The following is a 16,815-nucleotide window of genomic DNA, read 5'->3' as shown; positions in this document are numbered from 1 at the left end:
CTACTCTAAACTATTTATTGATATATGTCATTTCCTGTGCAATATGCTCTCAGGGAGGTTGGAGCAGATGACCCTACTGTTGTCCTTTCCAAGCTTACTCATTCTGTGAGCAAAGGCTCATTTCCTCAGACATCGGAGCAGTAGGGCACACTGGCATGTAGGGAAAACCCAGACACCACTGACCTTCCTCTGCTCCTCTCCAGGTTTCCCTAGGGAGTCCCCATTGGCTGGGGGCCACCTGTCATTGAGAAGGTCCTCATCACCTCACCTTAGGGGTTGGGGGAGATAAGGATCAATATCCCAGGTGAGAGCATTTGCACATTTCATACAATTTATTTTGTCATGTTCAAAGAGGACTATGGAATGTCCAAAATTTATTGTAAGTTGATTACTGGAAAGAACAAAAGCAAGGAAATGAAAGGATAAAGATAGACTGGGGAGGAAAGGGAAAATAGAAGGATAAATGCAAAAGAGGGGTTGGTTGTATGCAAACAGGCTGCTGCAGCTGCTTCTTTGGCCATGCCCTGCACATTTAGTCCTGTCTTCTCAATAAATCATGCCTTATGTGTGGATGAGCTCTTTCTGTGTGAGTTTGGATGAGCTTCAAGCTGGACTGGCCAATGAGGAGTTTAAGAGAGCTGAACGCCAGCAGCGGGAGCATGGCTGCAAGCTACAGGGATGTGAATGCTCCTGGGGGTACAGGAGGTGCAAGGCCAGCTGCTGTGCTGGGAGGGCTGTGTGTCTTAGAGCAGCTCCTGAGGGCCTCCACACGGTTGGTATTTCCACGTTGGTGCTTCACCATGGGATAGAAGTTCTCATCAGAGGGAGGTGAGAAATGGGGTGAGGCCATGAGTCCTTTTCACATTTGTCCAAGTGCTCCATGGTTTCTGTCTGTGATGGTCTCTGTGGCCAGTCTCACAGCTCTCTGGACCCTGGGGGCAGACATGAACCAGCTGCCAGTTCAATACTGCTGACACAATCTACCTGATGCTGAAGCCAGGAAGCATTTGAGGCCCATAATTGTTCACTTGGACTGCGAGCAAGATCTAAGGTCTTAGAAAAGGTATCCCTTCTTTCATGCATATAAAAAAAAAAAAATCTCCCAGCACCCAGTGTCTCTCCCTCATTGGACAATGTCCCCCCAAAAAGGAAAAAAGCTGAGAAAAAATAGTTCTTCTATTTGATTCTGCTTCTCCATGAATCACAGACTCATCAAATGACTGAGGTTAGTTGGGCCTCTGGAGGTTATCATGTTCAACCCCCTCTGCTCAAGCCCACCTACAGCGGACTACTGAGTCTCTAGGTGACTTTTGGGGACACTGCTTTTGCACAAAGGAGAGACACCATCACCCCACTGGCCAACTTGTCACAGCATTCTTGTCACTCTCACAGTAAAAAAAAGTGTTTCCTGATGTTGAGAGGGAACCTCCTGTGTTTCAGTTTGTGCCCACTGTATCCAGACCTGTTGGGTCAAGGAGATTGTGTTCTATTTATGCATAAAATTGTACTGCAAGATTGCAATTAGATATTCCAACACACTTCATGTAACCTTTTTTCCTGATGCATTTTTAAAACCCCTGGTAGCAGGGCTACTCAAATGGGGCACTCCAGTCACTGAGGACTCTCTATCTGAATTCAATCATGGTCAAGATGTATAATGGTATTGTCAGTCCTGCAAGACAAATACTGCTGCCACACCTGCTATAGAGATGGCAAACAATGCTTTGCTGTCCAAGCAGAACTAAAGTCAAAATGATTAATTTTAATCACAGCACCTCGAAAAAACAAAATTAGTTGGTTGGTGGCTCTGGTTGGTGTCTGATATTGCCAAGGTCAGAGAAGCAGGTTCAAGCTCCGTAACATAAAAGTTTCTGTTATTTTAGCAGGAATATTTTTGTGCTGTTTATTTCCTTCTTATTAGTCTCCTTGTGCTGTTTCTGTTTTCTAATTCTGTAGTTCCTTCATGTTTCTGGTATGGTTTGTTGATTGGTCTTGCAGCTGAAAGTCTTTATATCTGCAATACGAGAATTCATCTGGCTTTGTTTGCTTTTTTCTTTGTTTTCCTAGACTTCCTTTATTTTTTCAGTGGATGGAAGAAAGCAATTTGAGTTTGATAAGAAGAAGGTTAAACATTCTTAATGGACTTAATCAGTCCATAGTCTCATCAAAAACAGTGAAAGTTAAAAAGATGCATGAACAGCTCGGCTCACACTTTATAGTGTTGTTTGTTTGTTTGTTTGCTGTTGTTTTGGTTGTTTTGGAGGGGTGGGTTGTTCTTTCTGGAAGTTTCTGGTTTGAATAGTTTTCTTCTGTTAATCCTACTCCTGATGTTCTTCTGTGGTGTCTGTGCCTTGCAAATCATTTCCATTGTGGATAACTGCATGAGACCATGTCATTTTAAATGGGATAATCTCTTCCAGCTCTGGTCTATCTTACTTTCTTTTGGAAATATTGTTTTTCAAATGAGACTATAGCTCTCAGAACAAAATGGCTGGTCCTAGACCTTTCATGATGGTTTTGTAGTTTTCGGGCTGTCACATATTTATCCAACTAGTTCTTCTTAGATTTTTTTTATTATTTCTAATTAGTTGGAGATCTTTCTTGACCTATTTCTGTGCACACAGATAGTACCACAAATTGTGAATATGAACTCTTAGATCAATGGCAGAAATAGAACTTAGCTGACCTTAGTACTGTCTGTATAATATAGTTTAGCTGGTTTAGTGTTGGATGTTGGTATCATTTTTTCTTCAGAATTCTTATTTTAAAAATCTCTGGTACCACTAACAAGACAGCCTTACCATTTGAGTGAAAACAGGCTTTTAAACTTAAGGTGATTTCATGTCCTGTGCTCTTCTAAAACACAGTTTGAGAAATAGGCTCTGAGTTAAATGCATTCATTTTCTGGGGTACACTTAGTCCAAGAATTCCAGTTATAGTTTCCTCAGTCTTCTAAAAATATCAGATTTTCCATGTTCTAGACAATTTCTACTCTTTTTGCATAGAAACTTGGGTGAAGACCAAAGTCTCTCCGGCAAGGAACAGGCTTATTATGTGACTGTGGAATTCAGATCACAAGAATTTCTCTGTTTTATAATGGTCTCGTCTTGGAGGCATTTTGCCCACATCTGAATATATATATTTGCCTTTTGCTTTTCAAGGACTCCATAATGTGACCATTAGACACAATCCAGAAGGTCTAACATGGAAGTCCCAACACTATAATCAAGGAAACAAACTGTTTGGCTTGCAAGTTCTTTTTCCTGCTATTTATTGGTTTTCTTGGTTTCACACACTCATCCTGCCTAGAAGGGACAAATGACCTTTGATATTGTTCTTGACAGGATTACAAATATATGATCAAACAAGGTAGGTCTGTGGTGCTTTCCTGAATGAAGGATATTGTGTAGTGATTTAAACACTCAGACTGAGAACAGAGAGTTTATCAACTCGGTAAACCAGACAAAGGTAACTGATAAGTCCTGGCAGATTAAAATGAGTCCATTTAAATATTGTCTGCAGGAGCTTGTTTGCAGTGAGATGTTTGGATATGCTGTGGGGGAAAAAAACCTTTCTTGGTAACAGAAACAGCAGATTTGTAGGTTCAGAAGTGTTTAAGAAAACTCAGAGCTGCAAAGATGTATGTCTTAGGTGCCATTGATATTACAGAGAAAATACTTTAAAGGTGCCAAGGAGCAGGCTCTGTTACGAGATTATTCCCTAGCAGCAGCCTCTGAACTTCCATCTGGCTGCCAGGAACAAAACTGCCTTTGCAGGTTCACATGCAGTAGGTTTCTCATGAGATATTTTGGCGTTTGTGCAATGTATCCAACTGGGGAACTATGAACCTATAGGAGTCCCAGTATGTCTCAAATGGTGCAGATCCACAGGAAATATGCAGATTTAGTTTGTAGATCAGTGTGGACACATTGTTGTCTTCTTGCTGCCTCTTTCAGGACAAGTTTTAGGTCTACACAGGTTGCGCGATTACCACCCAGTGGTAAAGGGGGCAAAGGGCTTCAAGTTGGTAGTGCTGGCTCTGCAAGGCATTCCCAAGGCCTATCTGAGATCAGGAAAATCAAGACTTGGACACAACAGGCCAGATTCCCATCCCAAGTTACAGCCCAACTGCAAAGATAAAAAATGCAATTTGATTTTCCTGTGTTCGGAAAACAGGTGTTTGGTATGGAAAGTGGCACTCCTTCTCTTCTCCTTCTACTGAAATCATTGATGATGCCATGTCTGAGACTGTGCCAGTCACTGAAGTGCAACACAGGTGCTGCCCCAGCGTGGGACTGGTCACACTGAATTGCTTTTCTACAATAGGATAATTAAAACTGATTCAGCACCTGTCATCTTGAGCCCTATCACAGTGGCCTTTGTACTTTTAAGTCGTTTGAACTACAGAACTGTGCTCCTAACACTGCCCAGCACTGCACCCTGATTTGTAAACTGAGTGACTGATCACTCCCTTGGAGCAGTAACAACAGCAATTCTATAAAGGAAATGTTTAACACTAGGTGACGTGAAGCCATGAGCTTGTGCAAACTTCAAGGCAGCTGATTTGGAGGCTTGCCTTTGGCTGTTTCATCACAGTATTAAAATGTACTTGGTTCATTAAGGGAAAACTCCTCATGAATCCTCTAACTTCAAGCAAATATATGACAATCAGTAAAATATTGCTGCACAGTGACATGGCTTACATCTTTGACACATTAGACGTCACATGAAAAGTGACATCCTCCAAGGAAAATAGCTTGTTTCAGAATAATATTCTAGGTTTGCAGAAAGATTTCTAATTTGTTGTTTTAAAATAGATTGGAAAGACATTAGAAGATTAAGATATACATAAGAGCACAGAATGGAAAGAAAAGTACTTCTCGTGGGAACGATTATTTTGTTGTGCCACCTGCTATTGAGAAAGCAGGTGCAAACATCATTGTGACAAATTGTAACAGTAAACAATTATTAGAATTATGAGGTACTAGTTTTCATTTTTGTGACATTAAAATTACATAACTACCAATCAGTGTTCCCTTTTCTACAGTTATTTTGTAGTGAGAGGCTTGATTTAGGGAAACCCCACAATGATTCACACTGTGAATTTATGTTTTCATTATTCAGTCAGGGCTGTGGGTGGAAGTCATCAGAACATGTTACCAGACATAGTTAGGGGAAAGGAGAAATAGCTTTAAGAGTCAAATCCAAGCCCTAGGTAAGTGAGGTACAAAGTAAATTGAAAACACTGAGGCATAAAATTGTTCAAGGCTGGGAAATTCCTGTGAGGAAATAAGTCTTCTCTTAATGCCTCTGCCTAAATGTGTTTTTCAGTTAATGCTTGAAAAGGGAAACAATGCTGGGTAGGCCTCTGGCAGTGCCTACATTCCTGTGCAGACCTAGAGAATGAGGAGTAGAGTACCTAGAAAAGGGACATTTTGAAGTCTCTTGTCTCAACACAAGGAACAATGGTGCAGTTTTGCGGAGGAAAAAGTCTAAAAATAAAGCAGGATTATTGCTAATACAGGGAGACACAAATTCTTACTGCTTGGGTGGACACTGGAAAAACCCTCAAAGCACTGACTTAACATCTGTGCCACCTTTTCTTCCTCAGCAGTGGCTTAGCAGATGGGTTCCAGACCTATCAGGGTGATTCAGGGTGAGTGAGACACTGATGCATGTGGTCCAGACAAAAGCTGCCTCTGAAGAGGTGTTTGGGATAGGTGAGTGTAAAGTTTCCCTCTGTCCTTTGATCACATGGAGATTTCCCATGTAAGTAGCTCTGGAACAACTCTGCTATGAAGACAAGCTGAGAGAGCTGGGAAGAGAAGGCTTCAGGAACACATCATTGTGGGCATCCAGTACTCAAGAGGGACTAATAAGAAGGAGGTTTAGGGACTTTATAGAGGGGCAGATAGTGATAGGGCACTGGAACAGTTTCCACAGAAGTTGTGGACATCCCGTCCCTGGAAGTGTTCAAGAACAGGTTGGATGGGGCTTTGGGTAACCTGGTCTAGTGGAAGGTGCTCCTACCTGTGGTAAAGGGATAAGAACAAGACGACCATTTCGGTTTCTTCCAATCCAAGCCATTCTATGATTCTAAATTTCTATGATTTTAAACATACTCCAGACAGGGACAGTGTGTTTGGGGCTGTCCAGATCTGGTACCTTTGTAGACCTAAAGCTGCTGCAGCTCCCTGACTCCAGGTCTAGCAGTGAGGTTGTGCTTGTATCCCAACAGGTACATATACATGTACATTAGTACCCAATGAACTTGCATGCAACCTGGTGTCTTTCCAGTCACAGTACAAATGACACAGGGGCCTCTAGGCCTGGCCCCACCCCAGAGGCTCTCACTGAAATCCTCCAGACAGGATAGAGCCACTCACACAGGAAAATAACTGGAAGTGGGGTTTAGTGAGAGGCTAGGACAGTGATGGTCAAATGCAGGTGCAACACAATGGTCCAGCAAGAAAAACACAAAACTGTGCAGACACCAGTTAGGCACTCAGTAACAACTCTCATGAGATCTCCTCCTCTGAGGAGATCTCAGTTTCATTTTGGCATATTCGCATCTCCTTCATTTGGGATTTGAGCCTTTGTCTGAAGGCAAGTGCTTGACAAGGAGGAGAAGGTGGTGGTGTGCTAGCTGCCACACCAAGGGAAAGCAGATGACTGAAACCAGTCCTTCCCTTGAGTGTGGGTTCAAGGGAGCTGTGCAGAAGGACACGCAGTAGGAAGTCAATGCAGATGGTGAAATGGGATGTGACTTTGTAGCCCAACACCATGGAAATCCCCAAAACAGGGGGATCCCACTACTTCTGTTTCCTCTTCCTGACGCTGCTAAAATTTTTCACTCCTCAAATGCAGAGTTCCAACAGCTACTGCTGGACTCCAAGATTTTCTAATCCTTCCACTGGCTGCCTTAGAAAATAATTTATTTAAAGTGTCAATGAAAAAAGCCAGGAGTCCTCTCTGACCATCTGCCCAACTCAGTATCCTCTTGATCACATTAAAACATGGCCAAAGACCCTGCCCAGAAATCTGCAAGGCAGAAGAAACTCTCTGTGAAAACCACAGCACAGGATTTCCTTATGTTCCTGTCTCTACCAGCAGATGCATCTGATTAATGTGCTACTCTGCTTTGTGTGTACATGCTTAAACGTGTCTATGATGCCCTCAGAAAACTAAAGGGGGGAAAAAAGAAAAAATAAGAAGTTAACTACTTCTTATGGAAAAAGATATGAAGTGAAGATATTGAATCACAAACTATATTAACCAACCTAAAGAAACACAGGAAGGAGAACAATTTACAGGGTCATAAGACTAGTTTATAAACAGACTTAGAGAAGTTAAGCAGCATTTCATGAATCCCAAAATCCTTCGAGTTTTAGCCAAGTCTTTGGAGAGGCATCCAACACACAAAATTATTTTTGTACATGTCTGTATCAAGATGGAGTAAGGATAACCAGTAATTAAGTCTCCTTGGACTATGGAACATGAAGTTGAATTTTATTAGTCTACAACAGCTGTACCTTTTGAGGAAATGTTTTCCAAGTAATTTCAAATCTCAGCTTCTGCTTTTGAAATGTCCTGTATTAGCTTCAATGAATCTCATTCCAGGCAAGTCATGTGACTTCCACTGGAAGATATTAGGTAATTTATTTTCCTAGGAAGGGTGTAAATTCTGCTGAATCTAGATGTTATTAAGGTGTGATATACTACAGTGAGTGCAGCACCTCATGTTAAATAGATTACTTTCTATGATATTTGGGAAAGTTAAGTGAAGAATTTCCTTGCATAATTTAAATAATGACATTTATTTGCATTCCTCCCTCTCACAATAACATTTACTGTTTCTCTTTCAAGGCTTACAAGGAGGATCTTTACTTCCAATAAGGACAGAAACATCAAAATCATCCTGAAAGATGTCCAGCCTGTACCTGAAAGCCTGCAGAGTTAGCAAACACACATCTCCTTCAGGCCAATTACTCTGACGCTTGCAGTTAGAAATGTTCTCCTCAGTTCAGGAGTGTAGATTCCTAATCCAGGATATTTAAACTTCTCTCATCACTGTCAGGGACCTGGCCAATACAATCAATGTAGTCTGGAGGACAATTCTCATCTGGAAGTCTGTGTTATGTGGTCAGTTAAATCACTCTCTAGAATTCATTGTCCAAAATGGAAACTTTGAGACCTAAATAACTTACAGATATCTACACAACAAAACACTTAAAGCAGATTCCACCTCAATAATCATTTGTCCCTACTTCAGACACCCACCTGGGGCTGGCAGCCATGGTACAGGAGCTGTGTAGGTCTGCGTCCTTCCAGGGCAACTGGATAACTCTTGTGATTCCTTAGAGAATTTCAAATAACACTGATATTCAGGCAGTTAAATCCCAAACCTTATGTCTGAATTTAATCACTGTTGTTTAAGACCACACTAGAGTCTTGGAGACTGGAGGCTGCTAAATTTTTTTAAAATACTCTCTTATATTTACCAGCTTTTATCATGGCTCCTCTCAAGCTTCCTTCTATGAAACAGTGAACACAAGATTTAAAAAAATGTTACTTTAATCTTCTTTTTCCACACTGATGAAAATTCTTCTTGTCTTCCATGGTGTCTTTTCCTCTCATCATCTCACTCTGCCTGAATCAAAACACACTATTGCAGCAGAGACCTTATCCATGTTGGCTAGAGTAGAAATGTTACTTACCATACAAATGAGAACCCAGATTACACATTCCAGTAGCATCACCAAAACCATTAATACCAGTAAAAAATGTTGAATCATTTTAGCGCTCCAGCTATCATAAAATTGTTTTAGATAAAATTGTTAGATAACTGTTAGATGACAGTCCTCCTGGAGTTATGCTGCTGGTTATTCCTAAATAAGATTGGCTCTTGGTAATGTCATTTGTATCTTGCTATTACATATTGCTACATAATATGATATACTCTAAGATTAAATCATATGTAGCATATGTCACATAATTTAATTAATTTTCATACAATATACTATGTTGCTCTTAAATGTTATTTCTCATTATTTTTCCAGTTTGTCAAAACCTTGCACCATAAATAGTCTAAATTCATGATTCAAAAAAACATAGGAAATGTAGTTCCACATTTTACCTGGAAAACATTTCCTTACTTGTTAAACATGCTATAAAATTGCCCAAACCAGAAGATTTGGGCAAAATAAGGATAGTAATATTAGTTAAACACTTTGTGTCACTACTTGATGATGAAATTGCTATGCATCATTTTTACTAATCAGAGGATATTATACAGCATGAGTCAGTCTGTCACTGATTTACTATCAGCTATATAAACACAGCTGAGAAGTGTGCTCAGTAGCTCAGGAGTGAAACTGAGGCAGACAACTCAGATGAGAATGAAGACCTTTGCAATTCTCCTGCTGCTATATGTGGCCATCTCCTCTGCATTTCCTGTGGTTCCAGAAGCAGAAGATGAAGGAAAAACCCTACAGCTTGTAGAAGTAAGTATTTTTTTTTCAGTGTGTATCTAAGGGAAACATAAGGTATTCTGAGAGATAACTATAATTGCAATTCACACAATAGGTGTGGAAACAAAAGATGTACCATTTTGCAGAAGTTTTAAGAGAAAGAATTTTCTATCAGCCCAGAAAATGTGTGAAAATTATGTGGAACTTATTTACCCAGAAGTCATCTGAATATTATATACTTCAATTTTGGTGTTGTCAATAAAGTAATAACAGAACTACTGAGGTATATGTTCTAGCAGAAACAGTCAATCTCAGCTGCAATTTGCATTTCAGAATATGTTTTGAAACTTGCGATATGATTGGTCTTAATAATACAAGGAGGAAATTTGATCGAAGCAGATGTTTTTCTGTGTTTTGGCTGAAGAGGTCTCTTGTAGAATATTTTGGAAAAAGGGAACTCACATAGACACAACATAATTTGTTGTAGACAAAATTCTTGAAATTCAGTAGGAAGGCCTGAGTTTCTAGTATCATATTGTGTAGCTAAAAATAAAAGGCATGATTTGCCAAGTCTGAGTGTCTAGCAGTAGTCACCCTCTTTGGTGGGAGTCCTGGCGGTGTGGATTCTCACTGCCAGCCCCAATTTCCTTGGATGAGACCAGTTATAAGCTTCCTTGTAAGCTTTGTTGTTAGAGTAATTAAGCACAGTTAATAATGTAGAATTATTAATAGTAGATATCAGATTTTCAAGACATTTCTTAATATATTTCATCAGTGGAACAACAAATTCAGAAAACTATAGGAAAACTGTACTGAAGAGGTTGTTGTTGGTCCTGGTAAACGCAGAGCATGTCAACACAGGAACAGCTTAAGATTATTTAGAAGATTTTAAGTGTGACCAAAACAGTACTGATAAGTCACAATTCTCTTTTTTTTTTTTTTTTTTTTTTTTTTTTTTTTTTTTTTTTTCTTTTTTAACTCTGATTCAGAGTTATCTACAGAATTTCTATGATCTTCAAAAGGATCATCATCATCATCATTTAAGAAGAAGTGGTCAAAACCCCCTTATTGCAAAGCTCAAGGAAATGCAGTCATTCTTTGGACTAGAAGTGACTGGAAAACCTGATCTGGACACATTGGAGGTGATGAAAAAAAGCAGATGTGGGGTACCTGATGTAGAGAAATATGTGTTCACACCAGGGAATCCCAAATGGAAAAGAAATAATCTGACATACAGGTAATCTTTCCTAATCTGGTTCAAAAACATATTAATCTAGCACACCAGCTTTGGGGTAGAGGATCTGGAGGAACCATATATGGACATATGAAGTGATTTAGTGATTTCTGGAAGAAGACAGATGTTTTAGAAGATGGCATTTAAAACAAAGTCTTCATTAATTTTGACTGATGAAAGATAAGCCTAAGATTCTTCATTTTTTCACAAGCAATTATATTTCAGCCAAAATGCTGAAATTTCAACTATTTTCTAAGCAATGTATTATGTGTTGGGTTTTCTTTGAAGGATTTTGAATTACACCCCAAAGATGAGAAGAGCTGATGTAGATGAAGCAGTCAGAAAAGCCCTCAGTGTCTGGAGCAACGTGACACCACTGACATTCCAAAGGGTTGAGGACAAAGAAGCAGATATAATGATCTCTTTTGCTTATAGAGGTAACAGTGATAATGCAGGATATTAAATACCCATCTAAAGTTATAGAAGTAACTTAGGATTTTAACTAATTTTTTACCTCTTCATTTTAGACCACCGGGACAATTCTCCTTTTGATGGTCCCAATGGACAGCTGGCTCATGCATTCCAGCCTGGTGAAGGCATTGGTGGAGATGTGCATTTGGATGAGGAGGAAGCTTGGACAAAAGATGGAAGAGGTAAGCTTTTCTAGCTGAATCTATATAGTTTTAAGCTCATATAGTCTTACCTCATGTGATGTTTACTATTTCATGAGCCTGACTACAGGCAGAAGAGTGAGCAAAAGGGACAGAGTTTTTCATTTGTAATTGTTTGCCCTGTTTTGTTGTTTTTTACTGCCACTTTTAGGCACGAACTGGCAGAAAATAGATATTTAGATCATAGTGGCATTTATAATGTCATATAAATATTTAGGTCATAAGGGTCTATAATGATTTTAAATTCAGCACTTTTTTGTTCAGAGGAAAGCTAAAACTTGGATACGGGGAAATCTGTTGGTAGACTTCTGAAGGCAAATTATTTCTTTTTCTTAACATAGCGCTTCAAAGTTTAGTGCTAACTAGGGTGTTTCAAGTATCACTGAAACAGCAATCTCATTGTTTGCTTTGAAGTTCTTTTTTCTGTTGGATTACTGCCAACAATCCCTCACCATGGACATGATCCTTGATGTGAGCAGTTTATGTGATAGCAGGGAAACAACTCGTGTTTAAGACAGAAGGATACTAGAGAAATGACAATGAGAACAAAATTAAAGCCAGACATTTTTTACATGCTCATACAGCTCTTCTGTAACAATGTTTTTGTGTTGTTAGGATGATAGAATTACTTACAGTCTCTCTTGTACCTCTAGTGTATATTAGTTTCCCATTTAGTCAATTGTGACCAGTATCAAAACAGATTTCATCTTGTTCCATATGGTTTTCCTCCTACAGGCTACAATTTGTTCATTGTTCTTGCCCATGAGCTTGGCCATTCACTGGGTTTGTCTCATTCAAATGATCCTGGAGCACTGATGTATCCAACTTACTCCTACACTGACCCCAATGAATTCCTTCTTCCTCAGGATGACATTGATGGAATTCAGGCCATTTATGGTAAGAAAATATTAATTTATTTTTATGTATATTTGGGAGGCTGCTAAGTGGTAAAATGAAAGTATTTAATATTCCATCAAAATGAGTAGTTTAACAGTTTCTGAGAAATAGATAACAATAGAGAGAAAATTCCTGGAAGCTAACTTCAGCTGAAGTCCAGTTCCAAAAAATCTCATTTCAGAAAAGATTAACACAAGTTGTTCTATCAATCTGAAATCTGCATTTAATGACATACTCTTACTTTTAAATTATATCCTTTTTCATGTTATATGAAACGTGTTTTCTGGGTCCTCAGAGACCTTCTGAATCCTGTCCTTTTATTTCTCCATGTTAAATGATAAATATTAATCCTACAGGAGGGTCTACTGCTGCTGTGCAGCCAACAGGGCCCATAACTCCAGAAGCTTGTGACCCAAATTTGACATTTGATGCTATTACTACCCTACGTGGAGAAATATTCTTCTTCAAGGGCAGGTAACAACAATAAGCATATTTCTTATTTCTTTAAAATATTCAGGAGCTTAAAAAAAAAAATCCATGAGGGAAAACTGTCCTTTTGGGATGTAATACAAAAAGAAGCACTAGTAGGTAATTCTCAGATCATTAATCCAAAGAATCCAATTTGACAAGAGCAGGGAAGGTTACAGAAGCTTTTAGGTTGTTTTCCAACTATTCTATCATTGTGCCTACCACTGTGACACACATATCTCTGAAACTGATTCAAATATACAGGAGTGCTCTTGCTTTGTTTTTTGTGTTAGCAATGTGTCCCACACTCATTCTCAGTACAGGAGCAGGGACAGAAGTGGAAGCAGTGCCAGGGAAAAAGATGTCTGAGCATTATTGCCCTACAGAGAAGTAGAAGGTCTTGTATTCAATTTGCTTGATTTTTAGAACATAATTGAGGGGCAAAAATTATTAATGTCTTTGCTCTAGATTTCTTTTACTCTCAGTGGATGGGGCTATTCACATCTCCCCTCTGTTGTACTTCAGGAGCTAAAATAGTTATTTTGAATTTTTGATAGAAGTGGAATTATTTTATGACTGAAATTTTGTTTAAAACAGATACATGCTGCGCAAGCATCCTGCAAGGACAGAGACAGAGCTCAATTTTATCTCGCTGTTCTGGCCAAGGTTACCATCAGGAATTCAAGCTGCTTATGAAAACATTGACACAGATGAAATTATAGTTTTTAAAGGTAATTGAATCAGAGGGCCTTTACTTTTTCTTACCTGTTACTTCCTGCTTCTTACAAAATGTGCAGTTACAGAAGTTAAAGTGTTTTAAAGGAAGTAGAACAGAAAATTTTACAATTCCGAAAATAGTTACCAGAGGATCATATTTCTGTAATGGATATCGAGAGGACATAATCTAGACAAATTTCCCCTCTGTCATAGATAATGCCCTGAAAAAACAAGTTATGAAAGCGGCTACCCATCTTTGGGTCTAGTTCTCTTCAGGTAACAGGACTTCACTTTGTGTAGAAGGATTTTAACTGAATTCAATTGACAAATACAGGCATTTTTATGCTACAGTTACAGTATTTCTTATATTTTGAAAAAAAATGCAAAATATGTGGATGGAAAATTGTATTGTGAGAGAAAAATCGCTCACTGAACTAACAATCAGTCCTTCTTGTTCAGGGTCTCATATACCCTTTAAATATCTCAAAAAAATTCATTATGCACATACTATAGTACATGATCTATTACCATATAAAAATATGTTAATTGTATTTAAAATTACCAAAGTATTTTGATTAGACATGTGCTTTCCTTAATAGTTTAATTTGATGCACATTGCCTAGTTTTGAAAATATTACCTGGCTCTATAATCAAATAGCATGTAACAGGAATTTAACAAATTTAATATCCCCATCCAAGGTGAATAGTTTAACTCATAAACCTCCAGCCCTCCCCAAGCTGTTCTGCAGAAAAATACCTTATATTCGTTTGTAAAAGATCTGGGAAATATTCTATCCAACACACCTCGTAATTCTAATGTTTTATTCATAAAAAGAAAAATCATTTCCGCTGTCTTCATGATTTAGTCCCAGTGAAAGAATTAGAAATGTTTTCTAAAGTAGTAAACTGAAAGGTATAATACTGACATCTAGACACATTGTCTTCCAGATGTCTAAAACACAAGTTTCATTTGTTTTTTATAAATGGCAAAAACAAATGAAACTTGTTCATATTTTTCAGAGGATAAATACTGGGTCATAAGGGGATATGATGTTCTACCTGGCTATCCCAAACCAATCTATCGCTTTGGGTTCCCGAAGACTGTTAAAAGAGTTAATGCAGCTTACAATGATGAAACCACAGGAAAAACATACTTCTTTGTAGCTGACAGATACTGGAGGTAAGATTTAATGTTCCTTTACCAGAAGACATGTTTTCATTTCCATGGGGACTGATGAATAACTTTATTATTTTAGTAAATTCATGTTTAGACCAGGCATATTCCAGAAAGTCAAATGTGTTTCTTTGGAGTTTTTTTTTTAAAAATTACATATTTTCTAGAAAATATCACCTTTTCATTAGGATTTTTCCCCAAATGTTAGATTCCTGTAGCAGGATTATAAGTGCTTCTAGGAGAATGAAAAGCTGCCCAATAAAAAGAGAGTCAGTTTCTAGTAGATTACTCACTTTTGCTCCACAACAATGCTACTTTTTTATGCTATGTTGTTATAGTGCCACTTTTAATTCACTTTTCAAACAAAATTAGTCATCAATGCAAAGTGTTGTAATTAAATTCCTCTAGGGAGCAATTATAAATATTCTCCAATTTTAAGGTTGCTTTTAATTCTAATTGAAGCTTGTGACAAACTTCAGAGAGCAATTTTGTTTAAGAAGTCCATCATTGACACTAATTCAACTATGGTTCAGGACTGTGATACTGTCTTCTCTGAAGTTTTATGTTTTGTTTTTACGTTGAACTGGATATTCAGTACCTTGAAACAGAAATTCATTTTTTTGTGCAAGTGATGGCCAAAGCTCTGTTAGTCCAGAAATACAAAAATAAACTTCTGAGCTGTGTCTCCAGGGTCCCTGGGAACATTGTGACAAATTTTAGCATAGGTAGGATTTTCAAGTCTCAGAGAAATCTCTAAGAGAAACTTAATAAGACTCAAAAAGCAACTGAAGTTAATCTCTATGAGACTTCTTACTTATGGCAGAGTTGCATGCAAGAATTTGCTTTTGACTTTCAAAATATTGTTCGCTTCCTCATAAATCATTATGACATTTTTTTCTTCTTTTAAGATATGATGAAAAGAAAAAATCCATGGATCACGGGTATCCCAAGAAAATAGTCTCTAGCTTTGGAAACATTGGCAGAGTTGATGCTGCTTTCCAGAAAGATGGTGAGTGAAACTTACCTTTAACCTGTGTTTATGTGAATATTTGGGCTTCTATAGATAGAATAAATTTTGTCAAAAAGCTGTTATTAACCTTAATGAAAAAGAAATTAAAAATATCAGCTATACATGGACTGCTGACAATGGGGATTTTTTTTCTAAAACAGTGAAAAAAGTCACCCATGAAACATAATTTGATTAAATTTTACTTCTAGGTTATGTGTATTTCTTCCATGGAACAACTCAGTTCCAGTTTGATCCTCGTGCCAGACAGATTGTTCGACAAATGAAGAGCATCAGCTGGTTTAATTGCTAATTGCAATGTTTTTCAATGTGCACACTGTATGTTTTTATCTGCTGCATTTTTTCAGCATTTCATGATTCTCAGGTCAGAATTTCTGTTCAAATTCTATGGCACTTAAGTCTTAATAATTATTTATTTTAAGCCAAATATATATATAATTTATCACAACTTCTCCTGTTATGGTCAGGTTTCCTAATAAATTATGTTTCTCATATAATTTTGTCCTTGATGTCTTTTTTTGCCCTAATGGTCAACAGTCAAGTCTAGCTTTTGAACACTAAAAACTATTCTGGCAGGAAATACCAGTTTTTTTCACAAAGACATAGAAAGAGGACACACTTGTCTCTGAACCCCTCACTCCTCACAAACTCTGTTGAACATCTGATGATTAATTAGTTGGGGCTCATTATCACCAGTGTACAGATCTATGTCCACTTTCTGTTCCTCTTTCCCCTACTTCTGCTCTTAGATTGCTATCCAAAGTGCGTGGGTTTACAACTGTGTGCAGAGGGCAGGGGGCTGAGGAGAAGAAATATTCTCATGGTTTTGGGTTTAGGAACTGGTTTCAAGTCCAGAAATGCAGAAATGTAGATTAGAAAGGACCCCTGAGATAAGAATGAAGTCACTTGCTCTCAAAGGTAGCCACATCATATAATCAACAAATAAACTTCTTTAATCAAGCCTCTTTCTACTCTCTTACTACTCCAGTAGTTACTAAATGCCACCTAATTCCACTGGGTTAGACAGTCAAGAAGTTTGCTTAAAAGATGAAAATTCTTGGCCAAAAATACTTCTGATACAAAGATTCATGAAAAGGACAGCTTGATTTCCAGCTTAACCATATTTTATGCAAAAGCCCTCAATTAAAATGGTGTTT

At 38.1% G+C, this 16,815-nt stretch overlaps 1 protein-coding gene and 1 long non-coding RNA gene across 2 annotated transcripts in view; both read left to right on the top strand.

The window, feature by feature from the left end:
• Positions 1 to 16,815, top strand: part of LOC136357581 (uncharacterized) — a 391,604-nt gene that overhangs the window by 175,848 nt on the left and 198,941 nt on the right. The window lies entirely within an intron of this gene.
• Positions 10,460 to 16,075, top strand: LOC136357573 (interstitial collagenase-like). The gene is made up of 9 exons (XM_066312960.1): positions 10,460 to 10,707; positions 10,993 to 11,141; positions 11,232 to 11,357; positions 12,111 to 12,272; positions 12,629 to 12,746; positions 13,338 to 13,471; positions 14,478 to 14,637; positions 15,540 to 15,640; positions 15,850 to 16,075. Exons 1-9 carry the CDS (start codon positions 10,556 to 10,558, stop codon positions 15,948 to 15,950), a joined length of 1,203 nt encoding a protein of 400 aa, XP_066169057.1. The 5' UTR covers positions 10,460 to 10,555; the 3' UTR covers positions 15,951 to 16,075.

Source organism: Sylvia atricapilla, chromosome 2 (assembly GCF_009819655.1).
Source record: "Sylvia atricapilla isolate bSylAtr1 chromosome 2, bSylAtr1.pri, whole genome shotgun sequence".
Taxonomy (NCBI): domain Eukaryota; kingdom Metazoa; phylum Chordata; class Aves; order Passeriformes; family Sylviidae; genus Sylvia; species Sylvia atricapilla.
This window is presented reverse-complemented; position numbering and strand designations above follow the sequence as displayed.